General features: G+C 41.5%; 1 protein-coding gene across 3 annotated transcripts in view; it reads right to left on the reverse strand.

Annotated features, from left to right (window-relative positions):
- fhit (fragile histidine triad diadenosine triphosphatase) overlaps nt 1-23,267 on the reverse strand; it is a 375,109-nt gene that overhangs the window by 40,033 nt on the left and 311,809 nt on the right. For all 3 annotated transcript variants that reach the window (XM_028406950.1, XM_028406949.1, XM_028406951.1), the window contains one exon: nt 15,417-15,485. In XM_028406950.1, coding sequence (XP_028262751.1) covers nt 15,417-15,485 — 69 coding nt within the window. The remainder of the gene's footprint in view (nt 1-15,416; nt 15,486-23,267) is intronic.

Below are 23,267 nucleotides of genomic sequence, written 5' to 3' on the forward strand. Positions count from 1 at the left end.
TGGGTCAAGGCTGGATGCTTCCCCAGCGGAAGGGATGACGTCATCTGGAGCCCGCCCCTGCTGCTGATGCTAGGTCCATAAGGGCCCTGATCTTTTGTTTTTGGTTCCACAACTCCCCCAGCTGCTGGAGAAGCGAAATCCTGTGCTCCACCAGCCGCCTCACCTCCCTCCCGTCCGTGGGAGGTGACGGCATGTGATCCACCAGGTCGAGCTCGGCTTGCAGCTTGCTCCTTAGCTGGTTGACCTGACTCCAAAGGATTGCCAGCTCATAAGGGGCAAACTCTGGGCCGCGGCTAAGGGCAGCCGATGTGACCGCTCCTGCGCCTGCTGTGTCCATAGTGGCTAGTTCGTACTGTCAGGGTTTTGTGAGGAGAGGACACAGTTGCAGGACGCAGGGTGGTTCAAAGTCCAAAAACAGTCTTTATTTCAGCCAGGAGGGCAAAACAATACAAAACTAAAAATCACACTTTGCGTGGTAAAGCTCAGAAAAGCAAAAACTAGGATACTTAGCGAGGATTCTAGGGAGGGTTCAAAAACATAACATGAACAAAGAAACTACCTGGAGCATAGCATAGCATGGCATGGCATGGCATGGCATGGACGAGACCGGGAACGAAACAAAGCCCACACAGACGAGACGAACTAGCAAAGACAAAGGGGAAGACACAGACTATATACAAAGGGACCAGGGAAGACAACGAGGCACAGGTGGCACACATTAGGGCGGGGCAGGTGATCACACAAGGAGGGAAAACACAGGAAGCAAAACTCCAGACAATGCACACACATGGACTACCAAACAGGACTACCAAAGTAAAACAGGAAACACAAGACAAGACTAGACAACTAAACACAAACCAGGGAAACACCAGGACTACAGGAAAATAACAATAACTAAACACAGATCAAACTAAAAACCCAAAACAAGGAAAACAAAACCAGAAATAAACACCAGGTCATGACAGGGAAAGCCTAATCAAAAAATTCCTGTCGCTCCACTCCATCCGATTCCTGCACTGGGGGAGCCGTTTGTAATTATTGATTGCGTAGGTCCCTTACCCCGCACACGCAGCGGAAATCAATACCTGCTCACCGTTATGTGCACTGCCACCAGATTCCCCGAGGCTTTTCCCCTACGGAAAATCACGTCTAGTTCTGTTGCAAAAGCTTTAACGAAATTCTTTACCACATTTGGGCTATGCCATGCTAAGGAAATTCTGTTTTGATTCACAGAAAAACTGGGATGAAGGAGTTCCCTTCGCTGTGTTCGCCGTGCGGGAGGCGGTTCAAGAATCACTAGGTTTCAGCCCGGCTGAATTAGTTTTCGGACATAACCTTCGCAGCCCTCTTAAAGCATTACAAGAAAAGTTCCTGTCCGTGTCTGCTTCTCCCACTAGTGCCGCAGACTATGTCAAAAGATTCTGTGCGCATTTGTGCCGCGCACGCACACCAGCACAACAGTCACTTTCACTCTCTCAAGACAAGACAAAAGCTAGATTTGATCGTTTGGCCATACCACATAATTTTACAATCGGAGACAAAGTCTTAGCCTTGCTGTCCCCTCCAGGCTCCGCGCTGTCAGTGCGTTTCAGCGGGCCACATGAGGTGCTGGGATGCGTCTCTGACACCACCTATGTTATTGGCACACCCGATCGCCGTAAGAAGACTAGAGTCTGTCACATTAACATGTTAAAGGAGTATCAGTCCCGTGAAACAGAGAGGAGTCCTGAAACTTCTCCTGTCTCGTCTGTGTGCAGCGCTATTCTAGCACCCCTAGAAGAATGTAATCAGGATTGTCCTTTAGTGCATACCGCTCCAACCACGGCTCGACTTGCAAATTCCGCTGTAGTAGCAACATTACCTGACCACCTTAAATATCTCCCTGACGCTCTATGCGATGACGTCATAGGTCTCATTCACAAATTTCCTACTATAGTTAGTGATGTTCTCTCGTGTAAAACGGATTGGCTGTCCCCAGCTGTAGCCCCTGGAGTTCTCCCTGTCTCCTAGAAATTAAACCGGACGGAACTCCCCGATTCATCACCGATTACCGCAAAGTAAATGCTGTAACAGTGGCTGACGCTTACCCATTACCTCGCATTGAGGATTGCGTGGACACTATTGGCACCTCGGAATTCGTGACAAAATTAGATTTATTGAAAGGATATTGGCAGGTGCCTCTCACCAAGCGTGCCTCAGAGATCTCGGTGTTCGTGACACCTGACCGTTTCCTACAATATACAGTGATTGCGTTTGGATGTGCAATGCCCCAGCCACCTTCCAACGGCTCATCAACACCGTTCTGTGTGACCTTCCCAACTGTACTGCGTACCTGGATGATCTTGTTGTGCACAGCTCCACTTGGGCGGAACACATGCGTATGTTAGAGCAAGTGTTCACTCGATTGGCTTCCGCCTCACTCACACTAAACCTCGCTAAATGTGAATTCGGTAAGGCTACAGTTACGTATCTAGGAAGACAGGTTGGCCGAGGACAGGTTAAGCCGATCGACGCTAAGGTAGAGGCGGTTCTCCATTTCCCCGCTCCGGAAACTAGGAAAGCCCTTCGCAGATTCCTCGGAATGGTAGGCTATTACAGAAATTTCTGTAAGAATTTCTCCGCTGTAGTTCACCCGTTAACCTGTTTGCTTAGCCCCAAGGTTGATTACAGATGGAGCCCTGAGTGTCAAACTGCTTTTGAAAGCGCAATGCACCCGTTTTGGCTGCGCCGGATCATACACGTCCCTTCAAGCTGGAAGTAGACGCCAGCGCTATGGCAGCTGGCGCGGTACTCCTCCAGGAGGATAGCGATGGGGTGGACAGAGTTGTAAGTTACTACTCTCGTAAATTCTGTAAACATCAACTCCACTATTCCACCATCGAGAAAGAAACTCTAGCACTCTTATTAGCACTCCAGCACTTTGAGGTGTACGTTGGATCTAGCCTTGAGCCTGTATTGGTGTATACAGATCATAATCCTCTGGTTTTCCTTAGCCGCATGTATAACCACAATCAGCGGCTGATGAGATGGGCAACCATCGTGCAGGGTTACCATTTGAAAATTATGCATAAAAAGGGGAAGGAAAATGTGTTGGCCGATGCTCTGTCCCGTGTGTAAAATTGTTCATTACAGGAATGGGCTTCCCTCTTAAGGGGAGGGGTGTTACGGCCCTGGGCCGTATGTGTGGTTTATGGACTGTATGTGTGGGTGAAATTATGAATGGACACCGATCAGGCTGAGCCGGAGCTGCAGCGATTGGCGGACCAGCCGCTGCGTGATTGGTTCACTCCTCAGCCAATCACCAAGACGCACCTCAGGAAGCCCATTGAAAAGGCGAAGGCCAACTACAACCAGACAGGAAAGACTTGTAGCCGTGTGTGGCGTGAACTCTCTCCCCCTCTCTCTCTGGCTTGTGAAGGAACTTGTTTGTGGCTTGCCTCGTGTTTAAATTGAATGTTCATTTGTAACCCGTACTTCGAGAACCGCTCTGTGTGAACCTTTGGGTAAGCGGTCTTTTGTGTTTGTTAAAGAGAAACCATAGTAGTTAGACTCCAACCTCGTGGTTGTGATCCTTAGTTCCCTTTTTATTTTCTTTGGAGTACGTTTGTACTATTTGAGTTAATTTATCTCCGCGGTCTTGTTGGACTGTATTTAATTTATCCTTTGCCCGGCCGATTTTTAGTGGCCTGTTTTGAGTTGCCTGTTGCCGTAATTATACATCTAGTGACGCTGAGTCAAGCGTGTCTTTTGTTTGTTTTCCGCATACGGCTTTGGCAGGGTTCCTGTTCACTTTTCGTTTCCTTTTCATTTTTAAGTTGTTGTAAAGATTTGCTTCTTAGTTGCTGTAATCACCTGCTGATCAAATAATAAAATAACTTTAACCCAATCTCCCGTTTGTCCAGATTGGTCATTGTTCCCAACCCTCTCCCCCCTAGCGGAGGGTTGTAACACCTTGAATCAACCCAACTTATAGAGATAGGGTGCAGTGTGTAGCCAGTCTTAGTAGAGCCTAAAAAAGCAAAAAGCAAAAGTGTTAAAGCCTACGAAGCCAGGATTAAAAAATGCCTTTATTAGGGATGTCCTGATCAGTTTTTTTTTGCCCTCGAGTCAGAGTCAGAGTCATTTGGTCATTTGATTTGGAGTATCTGCTGATATTGAGTCCCGATCTGATACTTTTAGGGTTCTCTACAAAGGTGAATGGCAGGTCACTCGTTTATGTGTTTGCATAAGCAAAGCTCTGTGTGTGTGTGTGCTGAGAGCGCTTTTTTTTCCACAAAGGAAACCGCTCCTAAGCCATAATATATATAAATACATATCATATAATAGCTAGCAAATGATTGTGACTTGAGACAATGTCCAAAGCTTGTCCAAAAAGCTTACAGGCTAACTTGTGTCAATGCTAACCGAGCCAGGAAAAGCCTGGTTTTAAAGTAGCAGAAGTAGCAGAAAAGCATGATTTGGTTCTTCATACAAGAGTCTAAATGTCAACTGAACACAAATAGGAGAAAAGTGTGCTACTTGACCATCTACAGCAGAGACAACACCATTATAGCATATAATCAGGAAGTGACATTGTGTTCCACGATCACTAGCATGCCATGATGTAATTGAGTTCTTGGTGTTCCTGGACAAGGCTGAGTGCAGAGAAGATGAAGAGCTCCCCACTGATTAATTCCCCAGTTTCAAATAACCTACTGTCCACAACAAGATCAACTCCAACCAGGATGTGCATTCAGCTAATAAGCAAAGAGGACCTATAAGGGCACTTTGTACACAAATCTGTTGTTATGAGAGGCTGGGTCATGCCACTCAGAAATCCTCCATGGTTTTGAGATGTGAGTTGAAATGTCACACTGATAAAGATGGTAACAAGCTTAAGGGGAGCCAATGAGCTTAAGTGTCATCTTCATTTAAAAGAATGACATTTGCATTCAAACTTTTATTTAAATATAAATAGATGTTACAGGCACTTCATCATTGTTTTACATTCAGATGCACTGAAGAGGGCAAAGAAACAATCTCAAAACAGGATTAGGATGAAATTCAGCTTGACAATGATCAGCTTTGGAAAATTCTACACAATAACAGATAGCAGAAACAAGTGTGAAGGCCAGCAGCAGCACACCGTGGCTACTACTACATTGTATCTTATCTCTCTGGTGCACAGCTGCAGAAGAGATAAGATACAATGTTAACAAAAATCAAGTGACAGCAATGAAGATGTTGTTGTAAAGAAGGCTCCAAGAAATTTGGTTAGTATAGGATGTGATAATGAGCAGAGAGCACAGAGTAGACAGGCACACAATATGAGAATGCACCATAAGTGTGCACGCACACACACACACACACACACACATGGGAGAGGATGGAGAAGTATCAATAATTCTCATAATGAAAAAATTCTTCCTGTATACACTACAAAATAATAATAATTTGATTTAGATTGGGATATATATTACTATTAACTAATATGAATATTACACACAGCACCCCTGTCTACAGGGGAGACAGGAGTTCTTAAGGCAGAGATAGATCTGAGGGAAAAAATGTACAGCACCACAAGCCTGAATGGTCCTTAGGAGCAATTTCCAAACTATTTTAGTTAGAGTTAGTTACAAGTAAAGGAATCATGGGGCCCCACACCTGCTATATAAGTGATGCCAGGATAGAGGCTGGTTCTGTCTCCTAGAAACAAACAGACTTTAGTGCAAAAAGTATATAACTGATATATTAAAAGAAGATGATCCAAAATGATCCAAAAAAAACAAATGCAGTAACTGCACTAACTTTAAGTTTTTTTAAGTTGTACCCAGACCCACCCACATAGGTCTGTAACCACATATAAACCATGTTTCCCCACCAAACAGTTAGAACTGATGAAGCTGCTTGGATGAGCAGCGAAACGTCTTCTAGAAAACTCTACAAGTCCAGATGCCTTGCTTCAATCCTCCCTAGGTATTATTATTAGGGCCCGAGCACCGAATGGTGCAAGAGCCCTATTGAAACCCTTAGGATTATTAGGGCCCGAGCACCGAATGGTGCAAGAGCCCTATTGAAACCCTTAGGATTATTATTTAGGGCCCGAGCACCGAATGGTGCAAGAGCCCTATTGAAACCCTTAGGATTATTATTAGGGCCCGAACACCGAATGGTGCAAGAGCCCTATTGAAACCTTAGGAATTATTATTAGGGCCCGAGCACCGAATGGTGCAAAAGCCCTATTGAAACCCTTAGGATTATTAGGACCCGAGCACCGAATGGTGCAAGAGCCCTATTGAAACCTTTAGGATTATTATTAGGGCCCGAGCACCGAATGGTGCAAGAGCCCTATTGAAACCCTTAGGATTATTATTTTTAGGGCCCGAGCACCGAATGGTGCAAGAGCCCTATTGAAACCCTTAGGATTATTATTATTAGGGCCCGAGCACCGAATGGTGCAAGAGCCCTATTGAAACCCTTAGGATTATTATTTTTCATTTTTTTTTTTTTTTTTCTTCCTTCCCCCCCTTAGATCGCATTTTTGGGGCCCTTAACATGCCCAAAAACTCACCAAACTTGGTAGAAAAATTCATTCGCCCGAAAAATTTTGAAATTTGCTGACTTTTGAAATGCACATAGAAAAATGGCTCTATAGCGCCCCCAACGCGTAGCCCCTCTGGTCGGTTTGACACAGGATTATGAAAATTGGCACACATATGTATCACCTCAAGACGCACAAAAAAGTCTCTTGGACCCCCCCTCCAAACCCTACAGGAAGTCCGCCATTTGAAAGTTTGTGGCAATTTTTGGCGATGTGTGACCCTGCTGCAAAACTTTTCATGCGTCGCATACCTCATCGGATTGAGCTGAAATTCACCGTGTCCACTCAGGACACCATAGGGAATAGACGCATTCCAAAACTCTTACAAAAGTCTGACGGTGTGGCCGGGGTGTGGCCTCAAAGTTTGACCATTTCAGAGGAAACAGGAAGTCGCTATAACTTCTTCGTTTTCTGTCCGATATGTACGAAATGTCACATGTATGATCAGAGCCTGACCCTAAACACATCTATACAACAATATTGAGGCTTTGACAGAGCGCCACCTACTGGCTACACAAAATGTTGTGTTTTCATAGGTTTTTCTGCCTGCCCCCCTGGCCTGTTTTGAGTAGGGTCATGAAAATTGGCACACATGTGTATCACCCCAAGGTGCACAAAAAAGTCTCTTGGACCCCCCCTCCAAACCCAACAGGAAGTCCGCGATTTTGAAATTTCTGTAAATTTTTGGCGATTTGTGACCCTGCTACAAAACTTTTCACGCCTCGCATACTTCATCCAATTGAGCTAAAACTCACCGTGTCCACTCAGGACACCATAGGGAATAGACGCATTCCAAAACTCTTACAAAAGTCTGACGGTGGGGTGGGGGTGTGGCCTCAAAGTTGACCATTCGCCATTACAAAGGAACTCCATGTATTTTTTGCCCTAACGCATAGCCCCGCTGGCCAGTTTGACACAGGATCATGAAAATTAGCACACATGTGTATCACCCCAAGACGCACAAAAAAGTCTCTTGGACCCCCCCTCCAAACCCAACAGGAAGTCCGCCATTTTGACTTTTGTGGCCATTTTGTGCCTATTTGTGACCCTGCTTCAAAACTTTTCACGCCTCACATACTTCATGCAATTGAGCTGAAATTCACTGTGTCCACTCAGGACACCATAGGGAATAGACGCATTCCAAAAATCTTTCAAAAGTATTACCATGTGGTGGGGGAGTGGCCTCAAAGTTGACCATTCGCCATTACAAAGGAACTCCCTGTATTTTTTGCCCTAACGCGTAGCCCCGCTGGCCAGTTTGACACAGGATCATGAAAATTTGCACACATGTGTATCACCCCAAGACGCACAAAAAAGTCTCTTGGACCCCCCCTCCAAACCCAACAGGAAGTTCACGATTTTGAAATTTCTGTTAATTTTTGGCGATTTGTGACCCTGCTACAAAACTTTTCAAGCCTTACATACTTCATCCAATTGAGCTAAAACTCACTGTGTCAACTTTGGACACCATAGGGAATAGACGCATTCCAAAACTCTTTCAAAAGTATTACCGTGTGGTGGGGGAGTGGCCTCAAAGTTGACCATTCGCCATTACAAAGGAACTCGCTGTGTTTTATGCAGTACCATCCATATACTTTATGCAATGTGGACAAAATCTTACTGTACTGCTATGGACCCGAGTCTGAACAGATATATATGCTAATAGGATGATACGGTCATAGCGCCACCTACTGGTAGCAGGAAAGTTTGGTTGTAAACATGTGTTTGTTGTATATTTGTGGAAATGAGAGGAGGAGAGCATAGGACAGGAGAGTATAGGAGACGAGAGCATAGGAGAGAAGACTGCGATGACCCCGCGGATCGCAAGGTGCGCGAGGGCCCGCAATGCTGCTTGCAGCTTTAATTTTTTTTTTTTTTTCCCCCTCCAAGATCGCATTTTTGGGGGCCTTAACATGCCCAAAAACTCATCAAACTTGGTAGAAAAATTCATTCGCCCGAAAAATTTTGAAATTTGCTGAGTTTTGAAATGCACATAGGAATATGGCTCTATAGTGCCCCCAACGTGTAGCCCCTCTGGCCAGTTTGACACAGGATTATGAAAATTGGCACACATATGTATCACCTCAAGACGCACAAAAAAGTCTCTTGGACCCCCCCCTCCAAATCCAACAGGGAGTCCGCCATTTGAAAGTTTGTGACCATTTTTGGCGATGTGTGACCCTGCTGCAAAACTTTTCACGCCTCGCATACTTCATCGGATTGAGCTGAAAGTCACCGTGTCCACTCAGGACACCATAGGGAATAGACGCATTCCAAAACTCTTACAAAAGTCTGACGGTGTGGCCGGGGCGTGGCCTCAAAGTTTGACCATTTCAGAGGAAACAGGAAGTCGCTATAACTTATTCGTTTTCTGTCCGATCTGTACGAAATGTCACGTGTATGATCAGAGTCTGACTCAAAACACATCTATACAACAATATTGAGGCTTTGACAGAGCGCCACCTACTGGCTACACAAAATGTTGTGTTTTCATAGGTTTTTCTGCATGCCCCTGTGGCCTGTTTTGGGGAGGCTCATGAAAATTGGCACACATGTGTATCACCCCAAGATGCACAAAAAAGTCTCTTGGACCCCCCCTCCAAACCTAACAGGAAGTCCGCGATTTTGAAATTTCTGTTAATTTTTGGCGATTTGTGACCCTCCTACAAAACTTTTCACGCCTCGCATACTTCATCCAATCTGGCCTCAAAGCTGACCATTCGCCATTACAAAGGAACTCGCTGTGTTTTATGCAGTACTACCCATATACTTTATGCAATGTGGACAAAATCTTATAGTACTGCTATGGACCCGAGTCTGAACAGACATATATGCTAACAGAATGATACGGTCATAGCGCCACCTACTGGTAACAGGAAAGTTTGGTTGTAAACATGTGCTTGTTGTACATCTCTGGAAATCAGAGGAGAGGAGAGCATAGGACAGGAGAGTATAGGAGACGAGAGCATAGGAGAGGAAACTACGATGGCCCCGCGGATCGCAAGGTGCACGAGGGCCTGCAATGCTGCTTACAGCTTTAATTTTTAATTAAAGTTTACAAAATAAACACTACTGGGCTTACTACACAACAAGCCTTACAGAAAGAAATATATATATATACACTCAACAAAAATATAAACGCAACACTTTTGTTTTTGCTCCCATGTTTCATGAGATGGACTTGAAGATCTAAACTTCATTCCAGATACACAATATTACCATTCCTCTCAAACATTGTTCACAAATCTGTCTAAATGTGTGATAGTGAGCACTTCTGCTTTGCTGAGATAATCCATCCCACCTCACAGGTGTGCCACATCAAGATGCTGATCTGACATCATGATTAGTGCACAGGTGTACCTTAAACTGCCCACAATAAAAGGCCACCCTGAAATGTGCATTTTGTTTCTGCTTTATTGGCGGTCTGGGGACTCAGAACCAGTCAGTATCTGGTGTGACCACCATTTGCCTCATGCAGTGCAACACATCTTCTTCGCATAGAGTTTATCAGATTGTCTATTGTGGCCTGTGGAATGTTGGTCCACTCCTCTTCAATGGCTGTGCGAAGTTGCTGGATATTAGTGGGAACTGGTGCGCGCTGTCGTATACGCCGGTCAAGCACATCCCAAACATGTTCAATGGGTGACATGTCCGGTGAGTATGCTGGCCATGCAAGAACTGGGACATTTTCAGCTTCCAAGAATTGTGTACAGATCCTTGCAACATGGGGCCATGCATTATCTTGCTGAAACATGAGGTGATGTTCATGGATGTATGGCACAACAATGGGCCTCAGGATCTCATCACGGTATCTCTGTGCATTCAAAATGCCATCAATAAAATGCACCTGTGTTCTTCGTCCATAACAGATGCCTGCCCATACCATGACCCCACCACCACCATGGGCCACTCGATCCACAACATTGACATCAGCAAAGCGCTCACCCACACGACGCCACACACGCTGTCTGCCATCTGCCCTGAACAATGTAAACCGAGATTCATCCGTGAAGAGAACACCTCTCCAACGTGCTAGACGCCATCGAATGTGAGCATTTGCCCACTCAAGTCTGTTACGGCGACGATCTGGAGTCAGGTTAAGACCCCGATGAGGACGACGAGCATGCAGTTGAGCTTCCCTGAGACGGTTTCTGACAGTTTGTGCAGAAATTGTTTGGTTATGCAAACCAATTGTTTCAGCAGCTCTCAGACGATCTCGGAGGTGAACCTGCTGGATGTGGAGGTCCTGGGCTGGTGTGGTTACTCGTGGTCTGCGGTTGTGAGGCCGGTTGGATGTACTGCCATATTCTCTGAAATGCCTTTGGAGACGGCTTATGGTGGAGAAATGAACATTCAATGCACGAGCAACAGATCTGGTTGACATTCCTGCTGTCAGCATGCCAATTGCACGCTCCCTCAATGCTTGTGGCATCTGTGGCATTTTGCTGTGAGACAAAACTGCACATTTCAGGGTGGCCTTTTATTGTGGGCAGTTTAAGGTACACCTGTGCACTAATCATGATGTCAGATCAGCATCTTGATGTGGCACACCTGTGAGGTGGGATGGATTATCTCAGCAAAGCAGAAGTGCTCACTATCACACATTTAGACAGATTTGTGAACAATGTTTGAGAGGAATGGTAATATTGTGTATCTGGAATGAAGTTTAGATCTTCAAGTCCATCTCATGAAACATGGGAGCAAAAACAAAAGTGTTGCGTTTATATTTTTGTTCATGGAAGTTTTTGAATGCTGACTGTGTAAACCCCCTTCACCACTGAGGATGAAAGACTTGATCTCTCCTCTAGTTGCAGCCTCTTTATAAAATTGACATTTTTAGCTCCACTCCTGCCAAAGCTTTAAGTAAAATCACTGTGATGAAATGTGGAGTGTTTCCCAGCTGTGACAGTCTTCCCTTTATAGACTGATACAGCCTCACTGTACTCTAACATGACAGGCAAGGTATAATAGTAAGAACTCAAAAAGACTGAAGTAGAGCACTTAACACTGTCTCTATTACGAGCTTTGATTCCAAATGACAAAATAACTAAAACGAATAAAGGAAAAAAACATGGAACACAAATACGTATGACATGCTGTGACAGCTCCTTTTAGGCAAGGTGACGCTAAAGAACATTCCATGTGCCATCTGGTACATCAGACGGAGACAGAGATACCAACAGACAGAACCAGAGGGAGTGGCAGAGAGACGGGGCAAACACACAGCTACAGCAGTGTTTAGATGCTGGCTGTTCTCTATCAGAGCTGCTGTCAGCACCACCGGATCGACCGAGCAGTGTCAGCCTCCCGCACTTCATCTAAATAAAATGACAATACAACTGCACTCCTGAGTCCCATTCCTTCTCTTTACAATGATAAACAGCTTGTTGACTGTGGCTTCACTGTCATGCTCTATCTGCATCTGATAAAGCACTGGGCTTCCTCGCCTAGCACTGAAGGTGTAAGTTATAAATTGCTTTTCACCTGTCTTACTGTCAGAGCCTGCTTTCTGAACTTTCTTACTTTCATGTAGCTGCATTGTCAAGTGTTTTTGCTTTATTAACCAATCTCAGTGCACATTCACTGTCATGTGCATGTTTGTCCATTATGTACACGGGGCAGATATATCTATACAGGCTGATTTTCATCAGCTGTGCCTGGTTAGGATGATGACAAAAATACACACAACAAAAAAGACATATGGCAAAAACACACACCTAAACACAGAGGTAACAGTTCAACATACCGTCACATAAAATGACACGTTTTGTTGACACATGGTAATGTTACAACAGAGCATAGACCTATAGCCCAATATATGACATTATGTTAGCTATGTTACAATATGCTGTTTAAGCTAACAGCACATGTGATAGTATTGCCTGAAGTCATCCAATTATTGCATAAATACTGCAAAAGTTTGTGTTAGAAACATTGTGGGGGTTACCTGAAACATGGCGGACTTTTACTTTAATGTCTGGGGTTCAAGGCCCTGGACACCACCAGCTGTTTTGTTTTCACCTGTGTCACCTGTGTTTTTACATGCAGTTGGAGTTAGGCAAAAAAAAAACTACTGGTTAAGGTTTAGCATTAAAAAAGGATAAGAACTTGAGATAATCTTACAACACACAAATTTCATGGAAACGGTTCCCTCGTGCGGTGGCCATTTTCGGCTGCCAGCACATGGGGCTGGAGAAATACGGTCACATTCTCTGTGTTCAAGAACTAAAATATTGCCCTTATGTTACAATTTCCTCAGATGGGCTGAAACAGTTAGAACACAATAATTAGATAATAACAATTTAATGTGACAAAATATAATATGACATGATATGATAAAATTATTTGTATGAAACAATAAGATTACGCAAAATGATTTGATGCAATAAAAAAAATCACAATATGATATAATACATGATATATAAAACAATGTGATACGGAAGATAAGATATGATACTACATGATAATATTTAATTTTTCATAGTAGCACCGAAGAGAAAACCCAAAAGCAATTAGGACATTTTTTTTTGTGGATTCATTGGTGATCAGATTGGACTGATGCCCAAAAAAGTGCTTCCATCTAACCTTGTTAAATCTTGCAAGCTTTTATATTTTGTTTAATGTAACAACATCTGACAATCTGAGCAGATTTAGAGTTGAAGACAATATGAAGTTGTTTGGAAGGGCCAATCCAAATTTGAAAACACATGAAAGAGCTCATTGATGTCGAGAACAATTTTAGAAAAAACTACATCAAATTTTGACGTGCTTGACTTTTAGCCAAGCCTTGTTACATTTACATGATACCATTTACTTCCCTCATTTACTTTACACCTTTGTCTAGCTTTTCCTTTATTCTTTCATTTTATGAAATGTTGACCATTCGCAGCTATAATACTGATGGACTTAGCTGTGAACAAAACAAAATGATGCTGGAAGTAGATGGCTGTTTCCTCCCCTTTTCACCGTATAGAGACGAAAGGGCTTCACCTGCTCTGTTGGGCTGGGCTGTAAAACACTTAACAGTGGGGACGGTATGGGGTGAGCAAACGCTGGCTGATTATTCACCGCACAGAAAAACACCTCAAAGAAAAATGTTCTCATTTGCCGGGCGTGACATGGAAAATATAAATGGTGGCGTCGCCGCTGCTCTCACAATAACCCTTATGATCACATGCAAATTAAAAACAAACCTATTTATATTTTCCTGCTGGGACTCTGCTGTGGAACTGCATGTTTCACTTCCTCCCCTCAGGCAGGATGAGAAATATACTAAAGTTCTTTTTATTAGACATGATTATTAGAATATTCATATCAAACTCACCAGTCATTGATATTCATTTCTACACCTCTCTTGTTACAAATTCAAAATGTCATAGAGAAACTTAAAAGCGCCTGAAAGGCATGTTCATTATTTTCTTATTGAAGTGTTGTAGTTCATTGGTTTGGAGATTCTGGCTCCTCAGGGCTGTAGAGCCCACTGATATTTGTTCAACTCATCTCTCAGATGTTTAATTAAAGTTATTAGGAGCCACAGGTGAATCAGTTCATTAGCAGTGAATTGTGTTTTCATATCCCTGCAGTAACACACAGCGGTTCCACTTCTGGAGAACAATGGCAGTTGTACGGTGGGCGAAGATAAATGGACTGCAGTACCATAACTATTTTAATTAATTTATGCACTTTCCAGCTGTGTCCCAATCTAAGACATGCATCCTTTGAAGGACACAGTGTGCCCGTTGTAGACCAAGAGATGTGTCCTTCTAGGGCACAAAGTCATACCGACAGCTGTGAATTTGGAATAGTGTGATCTGTAGAAGGCTTCCCGTTTAACCCAACGTGGTACTTCTGTCAACTTGTAGTTAATACCAACATTTGGGAAAAACATCTTTGGTACCAAACAACATTTGTTGTTCAAAATTCCCAGCCTTTGTTGCACTGCTAAATCTGGTGGATAGCTAATTCCATTATTCCCATGACAACAGTGACCTCAGCACCTGCAAAAAATGGATAAAGTTTGACACCACCAGAACTTGACTATTACTGGCCAGCAGCCATTGTGAGTAACTGCTCACATAGTGTGTGTTCTTGGTCAAAGAAGTGACCTGTGCCCCAACACAAAGTCTCCTGCAAGGAGAATCAGCAGCACTCCATTATTCAAGCCTTTTAGGTAGAAGAAGCATGATAAAAGCTAATCTCAGTTAGAGTTTGCAAAAATCCATTAAAAACACTCAGAGCATGAAGACAAAGGGGGGTCAGCATCTCCCATTGTAAGCATGTCCCATCATTCAATGAATGACAACTACAACTCAACCAATCATAGATCAGTTTACTCACCTACTGTCAACTATCAGCCAGCTATTCCTACGACACCTCATGCCCATTTGAAAAAAAAAAAGAGTCACTTTGATTTTCTGAGTGTGTAAAAAAACCACCTTCAGGTCTGAAGAACATTTCTACATAAAAAAAGACCCAGCTGGTTATCAGGTTTAAACCCCATCTGACAGACCACTAAGATTGTAGCTCTGTCTTGGGCTGTATTTTTTATTTTTTTTTAATTTTTAGAAGAATTTTGTCTTGCACTAAAGCACAAAGCATGGCTTAATTGGGTGAATAATTCTCTCATATACAGTATGAAAAAACATGCGTGGTTTTATTCTGGCAGTACATAAAAGTGAATACATACAGGTTATATGTGATTTTTAAGCTTAAAAAACAGAACAACCTTAAAAAATGATACATAGTTTAGTTTAAAAGACTTCTGTTCATCTATTATCTATGTTATTATAATGGTCATCATTTGAAGTTTACAGGCTTGAAAAAAATGCCATCTTACCTCATCATAGATGCTGTCATTTCGTTCAAAGTCCCCAGCCTTCCTGGGAAGCACATGAACGTGGACATGCTGTAAGCACAAAAAACATGGTTTAGGTGTTGTGATCTGTCTAGAGAAAGCAGTACTGTTTCACCTGGGAATTGTCCGACAGACTGATGTGACAGAGATAGTTTCCATAGAGAGTCTTCATTACTTCACAGTACGTTGGAGATGCCAGAGTGGAGCGTTGCTGCCATGTCACAAATCACAGGAGGGTGACTGTGCATTTCATCAAGCGTGCTACCTGCACACTACAGAGACTCCTTATTTTTATGCTTTTAAGGATTTAATTGACTTTTTCCTGGGCCCCCTTCTGGTGTCAGCTCCCCTGCTGTCACTAACTTGGCCATCTGTATGGTTAACTTTGATTTCCTTCTCTGCATGGATGATATGGTAATGGCCCTAACAACCTGCTACAAACAGCCATGACTTACTATAAAGCAGAAACTACATTAGTGTATTAGATTGTGAATTCTTAGCAACCACCAAATGTAATGACATATGACATGAATTGTTGTGATAGTCATACCAATAATATTCAATATATAGTAAGTGTTCTTCTGTTCTGAAATAGCTAATATTAAAACTACTTGTCAAGGTTTAGACAGCATAGCTTGGAAAAAAGTAATGCAGCATTAATGGCTTGGATAACAAGCTAACCTCCTTGAGCAGAAATCAGGGCTTCCACACACAGAGAAATACTATCAGTGACCCTGCTTGTTATTCCAGGTTTGCAGGAGAAACATGGTGCATGCTTTCTTTCTCACTCTCTAATACACAGCTGCTAATCAATACCATGCCAGTGGATTACAACAATATTAATTAGTTAATTAGCTGTTATTCAGTTCAATTTAATTTTATTTTGAACATACAGTACCTTTCAGGCTATTGCAGAGAATATTCTGGACAGATTTGTACATACATTTGCATATAGCAAGAATATTTGTCCACTACCATGTTGTTTTCAAAACTTAAAAACATTGCACATCACAGCTGAGGAGATGGTGGTAGAGTTTAAATTATGTTTTGGTCTGATTTGACTTTTAATAGCAGAACATGGAGGGGAGCAATGGGGGAGAGAGAGAAAAGGTGTGACAAGCATTAAACAGCACAGGCTGGATTCAAGCTGGTGCTACATTGATGGTTATACCCTCGGTCTATGAGGTGCCTGTTTGAACAGGTAAGCTTTCTGAGTGCCTGAAACAATATCAAGCACTTTGTGCTGCTTAAAGTTAAACAATGACCCATATATTTTTTTTATGTTTACATATAGTGTAAATAATGTATCTCTATCTTTGCTTAGCTGCTAGGGTACACTGTGTAAGTACTGTGTACTGTGTACTGTGTAGGAGCATTGACATCTATGTAGGGTATTGGCTTAACCATTGAGCCATTTATTTTCTTATCCTGCTTTGCCCTGTAGCACAGGGTCACTGGAGGACTGAAGCCTATCCCAGCTGTAAATGGGCAAGAAGCGAGGTATAGAAAGATATAGAAAGGGCACTCACAAGGGCCAATGCATGCACATCTTTGGCATAGGAGAGCGAACTGGAGCACCTGGAGAAGACCAACGAAGTGGGAGAATCAGCAAGCTCTGCACAGAAAGGCCCCAGCCATATTCAAACAAGGACTAGCTAGCTTAACCACTGCACCACTATGTTATTGGCATATCATCCTTATATGATAGGCAGAGGCTGGTGGAGTTGTTTTACTTTCAAGCCCACTTATTTACAGGGAGGTGACAGTGATGTTCATTCTATTCTGTGCAGTGATCCAGTGTCTTTTGTTGTTGTTGTTTGTTTGTTTTTCCCACTTCCTGTCCAGTAGCTACAGGTCAGCAGTGTTTGTGTGTGTGGTAATAAAAATCTCCCTTTTGTAATCTCTGGCCTTGCCCTGAGGTTTTATGAATCTGTGTTTTTGTATGTATCAAGGGCATAATAACCTAATTGTGGGGCTTTTATTCATTTTTCATTACCACACTGTGATGAACTGTGCAGGAGGCGGTCTGAATATGCGTAAACGCTACAGACGAGATAGCATGTTTGGAGGGGTCTGCTTTTTTAGTATGCGTTTTCTATTTAATGAGGTCATTTACATAATGTGTGCATTATTAAATTTGCCTACCTTGAGGAGGGTTGCTGCTGAAGCAGGAAAAAAATGCATCAGGACGAGAGAGCTATTTATCACAGAGACTTTCTAAATGAGCACTGAGTGTATCAAGCGGTGACTGTTGGACACTGTTTTTGATAATATACCCTGTGTCTGAAACTCTGGTTAGGGGTAATTAAGGGAAATTTTAGTGGCCTGATGAGCAGTGCAAGGCTTTACAAAATAATCAGAAGCATGCATTCAAAATGTGCCTGAAGTTGTGCTAAAGCTAAGCAAGGCAGCCATTGCTAAAAATACGCTGTGTTTACCAATCAGCTGCTTAGGCATAAACACCAAAGTAACAAACGTCTACGTCGTCTCAAATTATCCGCTCATTTGCTACATGCTACATGGGGAGTTTGAAAATGAATTGTATACATTTCATGATAATTCCATGTTGCTGAGGTATAATTACAATCTGCCGCATGAACGTCAATTGGATGAATATTTTGTGCAAGGAGATGATGGTACATAATGCTAATATAGTAGCCATTGCTCAAACACTACTTTTGACAATGAAATATGGCATATGTTAAGTACACTGCAGGGGTTTAATGATTTTCACTACACAATCAGATGAAAATGGCACACATAGAGCACTGTATAGAGATAGAAGGAAGTGAGTTGACAGCCACTGCAGTGACAAAATAAATAGTAGGGCTACTATGACTGGCTAATACTACCACAGTGGCTCGAAAGCAGTGCCGAGGCTAATTCAATTGTGCAGTAATGTGAGAAGAACAGTTGATAGTGAGGTAAAAGGTAACATAAAACTGTTTCATTCTGATGATGGGTTTGAATCTAGTTTGGCACCATGTTGACATCGCGCTATTGGCAGGCACCTATAGAAAATAGCAAACTATGGAGGTTCCTATCTACACATCAATAACTTAACATCTTCTAAATGTAATTAAAACTATTCAGGTAGTTGTACTTTATTTATTTTCATAATTTCCTTGATTTTGTTGTGTGGCGTGTTTTCTGTGTGATGACATTAGTAAATGTAATAGAATATACCTCACAGGATCTGGACCTATATTCCCCCAGACCCTTTAGCTTCCCATGTAGACTCCTGATTTCATGTTTATTTATTTATTAGGTTGTTTATTTATGTATTTTTGGCCTTTTAGCCTTTATTAATAGTGCTGGGCACTCCAGCAGGGTGTTGTATTGCATTACAGGATTATTCACAACAGCTGTTTGACAGCTGGGAGGAGGGAGATACAGCTCGTTCTCATTTGTGCCTTAAATGTACGGTACACTTTCCGTACTGTCAGTGTCATGGAAAAACTGCTGTAGTCTGTGTAGTTTAAATAAATGCAACAATTTTTCTATTTAATTATGGTTTATAATTATGTATTTGCCTTTACACATGAAAGAATGCACCAAATAAATAACTGAAATTGTCACATTTTAGATACAAAACCTTTGGATGCAAAACATGACTTCACATAATTATTATAAGAATAGGTCGACTGTAAGTGACTGCACAAATTAAATTATATGAACCAAACATGAATGAATAAAAAAAAACAACAACTATGGCTGTGGAGCTGACAGCATGGGTGCAATGGACAACAGAAGGCACCTAACAGGGTGTGAGGTGTGCTTTGCTGTAACATTCGTCCTTCCTTTTGTTTTTTCCTGCTGCTTGTTTGCGTATTTTTTTTTACTTTTATAATCTTTAGATTCTAATTTACCAAATTTACTAAATATTCATAATATAGCAAAACAAATGTAACAGTGTCAATTGGAAAAGTCTCATCTTTTATATGATACCTTGTTTGTTTGTGTGACTGTAAGTATCAGAGCCAGCAATAACCATGTGGGTCGACTTTGATATGAGAGTTTTATTTTGATGATTGATAAATGATGTGTTGGAGTTATGCTGTGTGCAAATATGAGCTATATGTGCTTGTAGTAGAGTTTGTCTTGTTTAATTTGATATGCAATATGATTATATATATATATATATTTTACATGGTTGCAGTGTTTTATGGCTTTTATTGTTGGGTGCAAAAGCCCCCAAAAATGTTGTGGGGCTGTGGGGTTGAAAGGGTTAAAATACTTGGTTATGTTTAGAGATTAAAACTATATGGTGAAAGTGTTCTATGCGACATGTTTTGCTGGTGATGCTGATTTTAATGTATAAGACATACAGTTTCTGTGCCAGCAGTGCTCATGGCCTCCTCCATGTACTGGGGCAGCATTACTCTTGTAGCTTTCTTCAAATGCTTTTTGACCTTGACACAAGTCGCAGTGTCTTTTCTCTTTTATTTGTGCTGCCTGATTACACACCCTGCAGATGTTGAGGTCATGGTTCACTGTTAGTTCCTTTGTGGCGTCCTTCAGCTTGGCTTTAGGTGAACACTTCCCCAGGCTGTATGTCCCATTGATAATTAGTCAATCATCCACTGCCTGAAGATTATGTGCACTCAAACAGAACGTCCTTCATGCAAACCTGCACGTTTACCTCCATCAAGCCTCCTAGACAGAAGGATCTTAGAAAGTCTGCTTCATGTGTATTAAAGGCACTCGTTCAAAGCTGTGAAGTGTTTTTTTTTCAAATTAGCAAACCAGATGTCTCTTAATCTGTAACTATGGAAACAAATGAGTGAAAAGGCTGTCATATCAAATAAAGGGTTTTAGGTGGAATCTACACAGGTGTGGTCAGAATGAGAGAAATAAGGTCCAAACAGAGGTATGCAGAGAGCCATTACCTTGAGGCAAAGTGCCCTTCTTCATTAAATCACTGTCATTTTCTTTTTTTAGTTCTTTTGGGAAATACAAAAGGATGAGCTATAAGGTCAAAGGTACAGAGATCACATTAATTGATGTACTGGTTTTATGGTGACATTCTAATATGTTTTACTTCATTCATTCATTCTTCACAACATTCACAGGGGTACAGCTGATTTTTAAAATAAAGTAATTAGTTAATAAAGCTAACCTAAGCTAGAAAAAAGTTGTGGCTGATATTTGATACATGATCTTTCAACTGGTTGTGTCATGCTGGCTAAAGATAGACAAAGACAGACTTTTAAGCTGAAAGTTTTCCTCAAGAGTCATTGGGAAAAAAAAACCATAGTAATTTGCTTAATTACCACAGATGCACACTACTAGGAGATGTAACTAATCTAGTGTAGTGGCTGTAGTGTAGAACGTCTAGCAGAAGATAATGTATAGAGAGTATTAGAGAATTCATTTAAATTTCATTGGGAGGAACCACTAAGTCACAAATACATACTTTCTATGAATTTGAAAGGGTAAGGATGATGATCATCTTTTTTTTTTTCTTTGGAGTTGTACTTGAAATGGTTCCAGAAACTGACGTGAGAGTTGTTTGCTAATGATAGAATAAGGGGAAATGGGATCCTTTTAACATATAGATAAAACATTTTTGATATTATGTTTACTCTATAACAGGTAGTATATGTTATCTGCAGATAGGTTAAAAAATACAAGTTGAATTTTATCACTGTATAATGAAATAATTCTTGAGGTGTGTTGTTAAATTTTGAGAAATAATAATAATAAAAAAACAGCATCATGTCAAACTGTTTGTTCTGCTCTACCCAGCAGGATGTAGAAATCAAAAAAAGCAGCCAACGCTGGACAATACAGCAAATACTAAATGACAAATGCTCTAAGAACATCAGCTGTAGCATGAAATCTGTTTAACAAAGAGCTTAAATACTTTGTCAGCTGGCTGGCTCTGTTTTGTCAGACTCAGCAGGCGCGCGCGCACACACACACACACACACACACCACATGTCACCGCAGGATATCTTCAGGATATATAGAGAACGGGAAGCTGATAAATACTTACATAACTCACACACACAAACAAAAACAATGCATTTTTGTTACTCACTATCCCTCGCTATATAATTTCTATCCACCCTTTGCAGCATTGTTTTGTATCTCACTCTCTAAATGGGTAGTAACAGGGTTGATTTATCTCTGTCTTCAGAGAGAAGAAACTGTAAACAGAGAATGGCTTTGAAACAGAAAGAGACTGACACACTAATTCAAACTAGGGCGTGACTCTATTACAGTCCAAATGTCATCCTGATGACAAAAATGCAAACTTGGGAGTGAATAGCCTGAATAGTGAGTTTTTAAGGAATGCTATGGCTGTGCACACAGAGTAAAATCTCAAATCATCTAATATTTCTGTTAGGTAAACTGAAAGGCAAAACCATCCTGGCCTAATGCAGCAATCAACACAAAACCATGGCACCATGTTTACAGATAGGATAAACTTCTTATGCTTTAATGCAGTGTATTCCTAGTTAGTTTGCTAAGTGCAATTTAAACCAAATGACGAAAAAGAAGAGGAGGAGGTGTGGCAGTGAATAGCTGTACTGCAGAGGAATATGGGGACTGACTGCAGAGAGGTTCATAGGATTTGCTTAGTCTTAGTGACCATATGATTAAAATTCAGGAGAGCATTGAGAATCATCATGTTCGCATCCTGTTGTTGCTGTAACTGAATTTCCCCAATGGAGGTGGGACCTCTCAAACGGCACACTCTATAAAACAATGAAGCTCTATGAAACTATCAAAATCTAATTCTGCACTGTTTCAAAGGGCATTCATTCATACAAACAAACAATCAAAATAGTGGAAGGGAAAAGAACTGAGACGGACCAATAGAATAGAATAGAATAGAATAGAATAGAATAGAATAAACATTCTTTATTCATCCCAAGCTGGGAAATTTCACATAGAAATTCCGTCTGAGTCTTGAACCCAGGACCTCTCGCACCCAAAGCGACAATCATACCCCTACACAACACCCCAGAGAGTCTTTTATAGCCCTAATACATATATATCCGAGTACTGATCGGGAGGTAACATCTGATTCCTATCATGTCTGAAACCACATAATTGAGCCCGATTTTCGATCATGTGATCGGATCTGGACATATCCTCTCAGTTTGTTTTTGCACTGAATATGGGTTTAAAGCAGATTTTTTTATTTATAAAATATGTATTGAAAAATAGAGCATCTTCTTCTCTATTATGTGGTGCTTACATCCCTCCTACTCTACAATACCCATATTTATTGCAAAGAAATAATACTTTCCCCTGGATTTATTCAATATTGTCTACTTTGTGAATATTACAACTAATGATCTTTATCTATAAAATATGCCATATAACAGCCAGAGTTGCTTAGTAAACATGCAGAATCTCTATATATACCCATACACATGATAAATCACTATAATCACCCTGTATTTTCCATCAGACCAAAATGAAATCCAATTCCATCATTCAAAGCACAGAAATCTGTCTTGCGTCTCTGCAACTGCAGGCAGTAAGTTTATAAGAGTGCATTTGCCTCTCTCTTATAGCCTGCCTCGCTCTTATTCAATCAAAGGACCATTTTTATTGCTGGCGTGCAGGAACCTGATTGCAATAACCTGGTTGATAGATGAGGGTGGCCTGCTACAGTAGCAGGTGTGCTATATGTGCTTAGATAATCTGTTTTCATAAAGAGACCAGACAGCTCTCCACATCAAGAGTTGCTTTGTGTTAAAATTATTAGATAAAATATGTAGATTATTTCATGGAGTTAAGGATCAGTGGGAAACAACCGCTCCACTATTACTGTCTGTAATTCACTGCTCTGCTAATGTGCTTTACCGCAGAAAC

This window comes from Parambassis ranga, chromosome 5 (assembly GCF_900634625.1).
Source record: "Parambassis ranga chromosome 5, fParRan2.1, whole genome shotgun sequence".
Taxonomy (NCBI): Eukaryota; Metazoa; Chordata; class Actinopteri; family Ambassidae; genus Parambassis; species Parambassis ranga.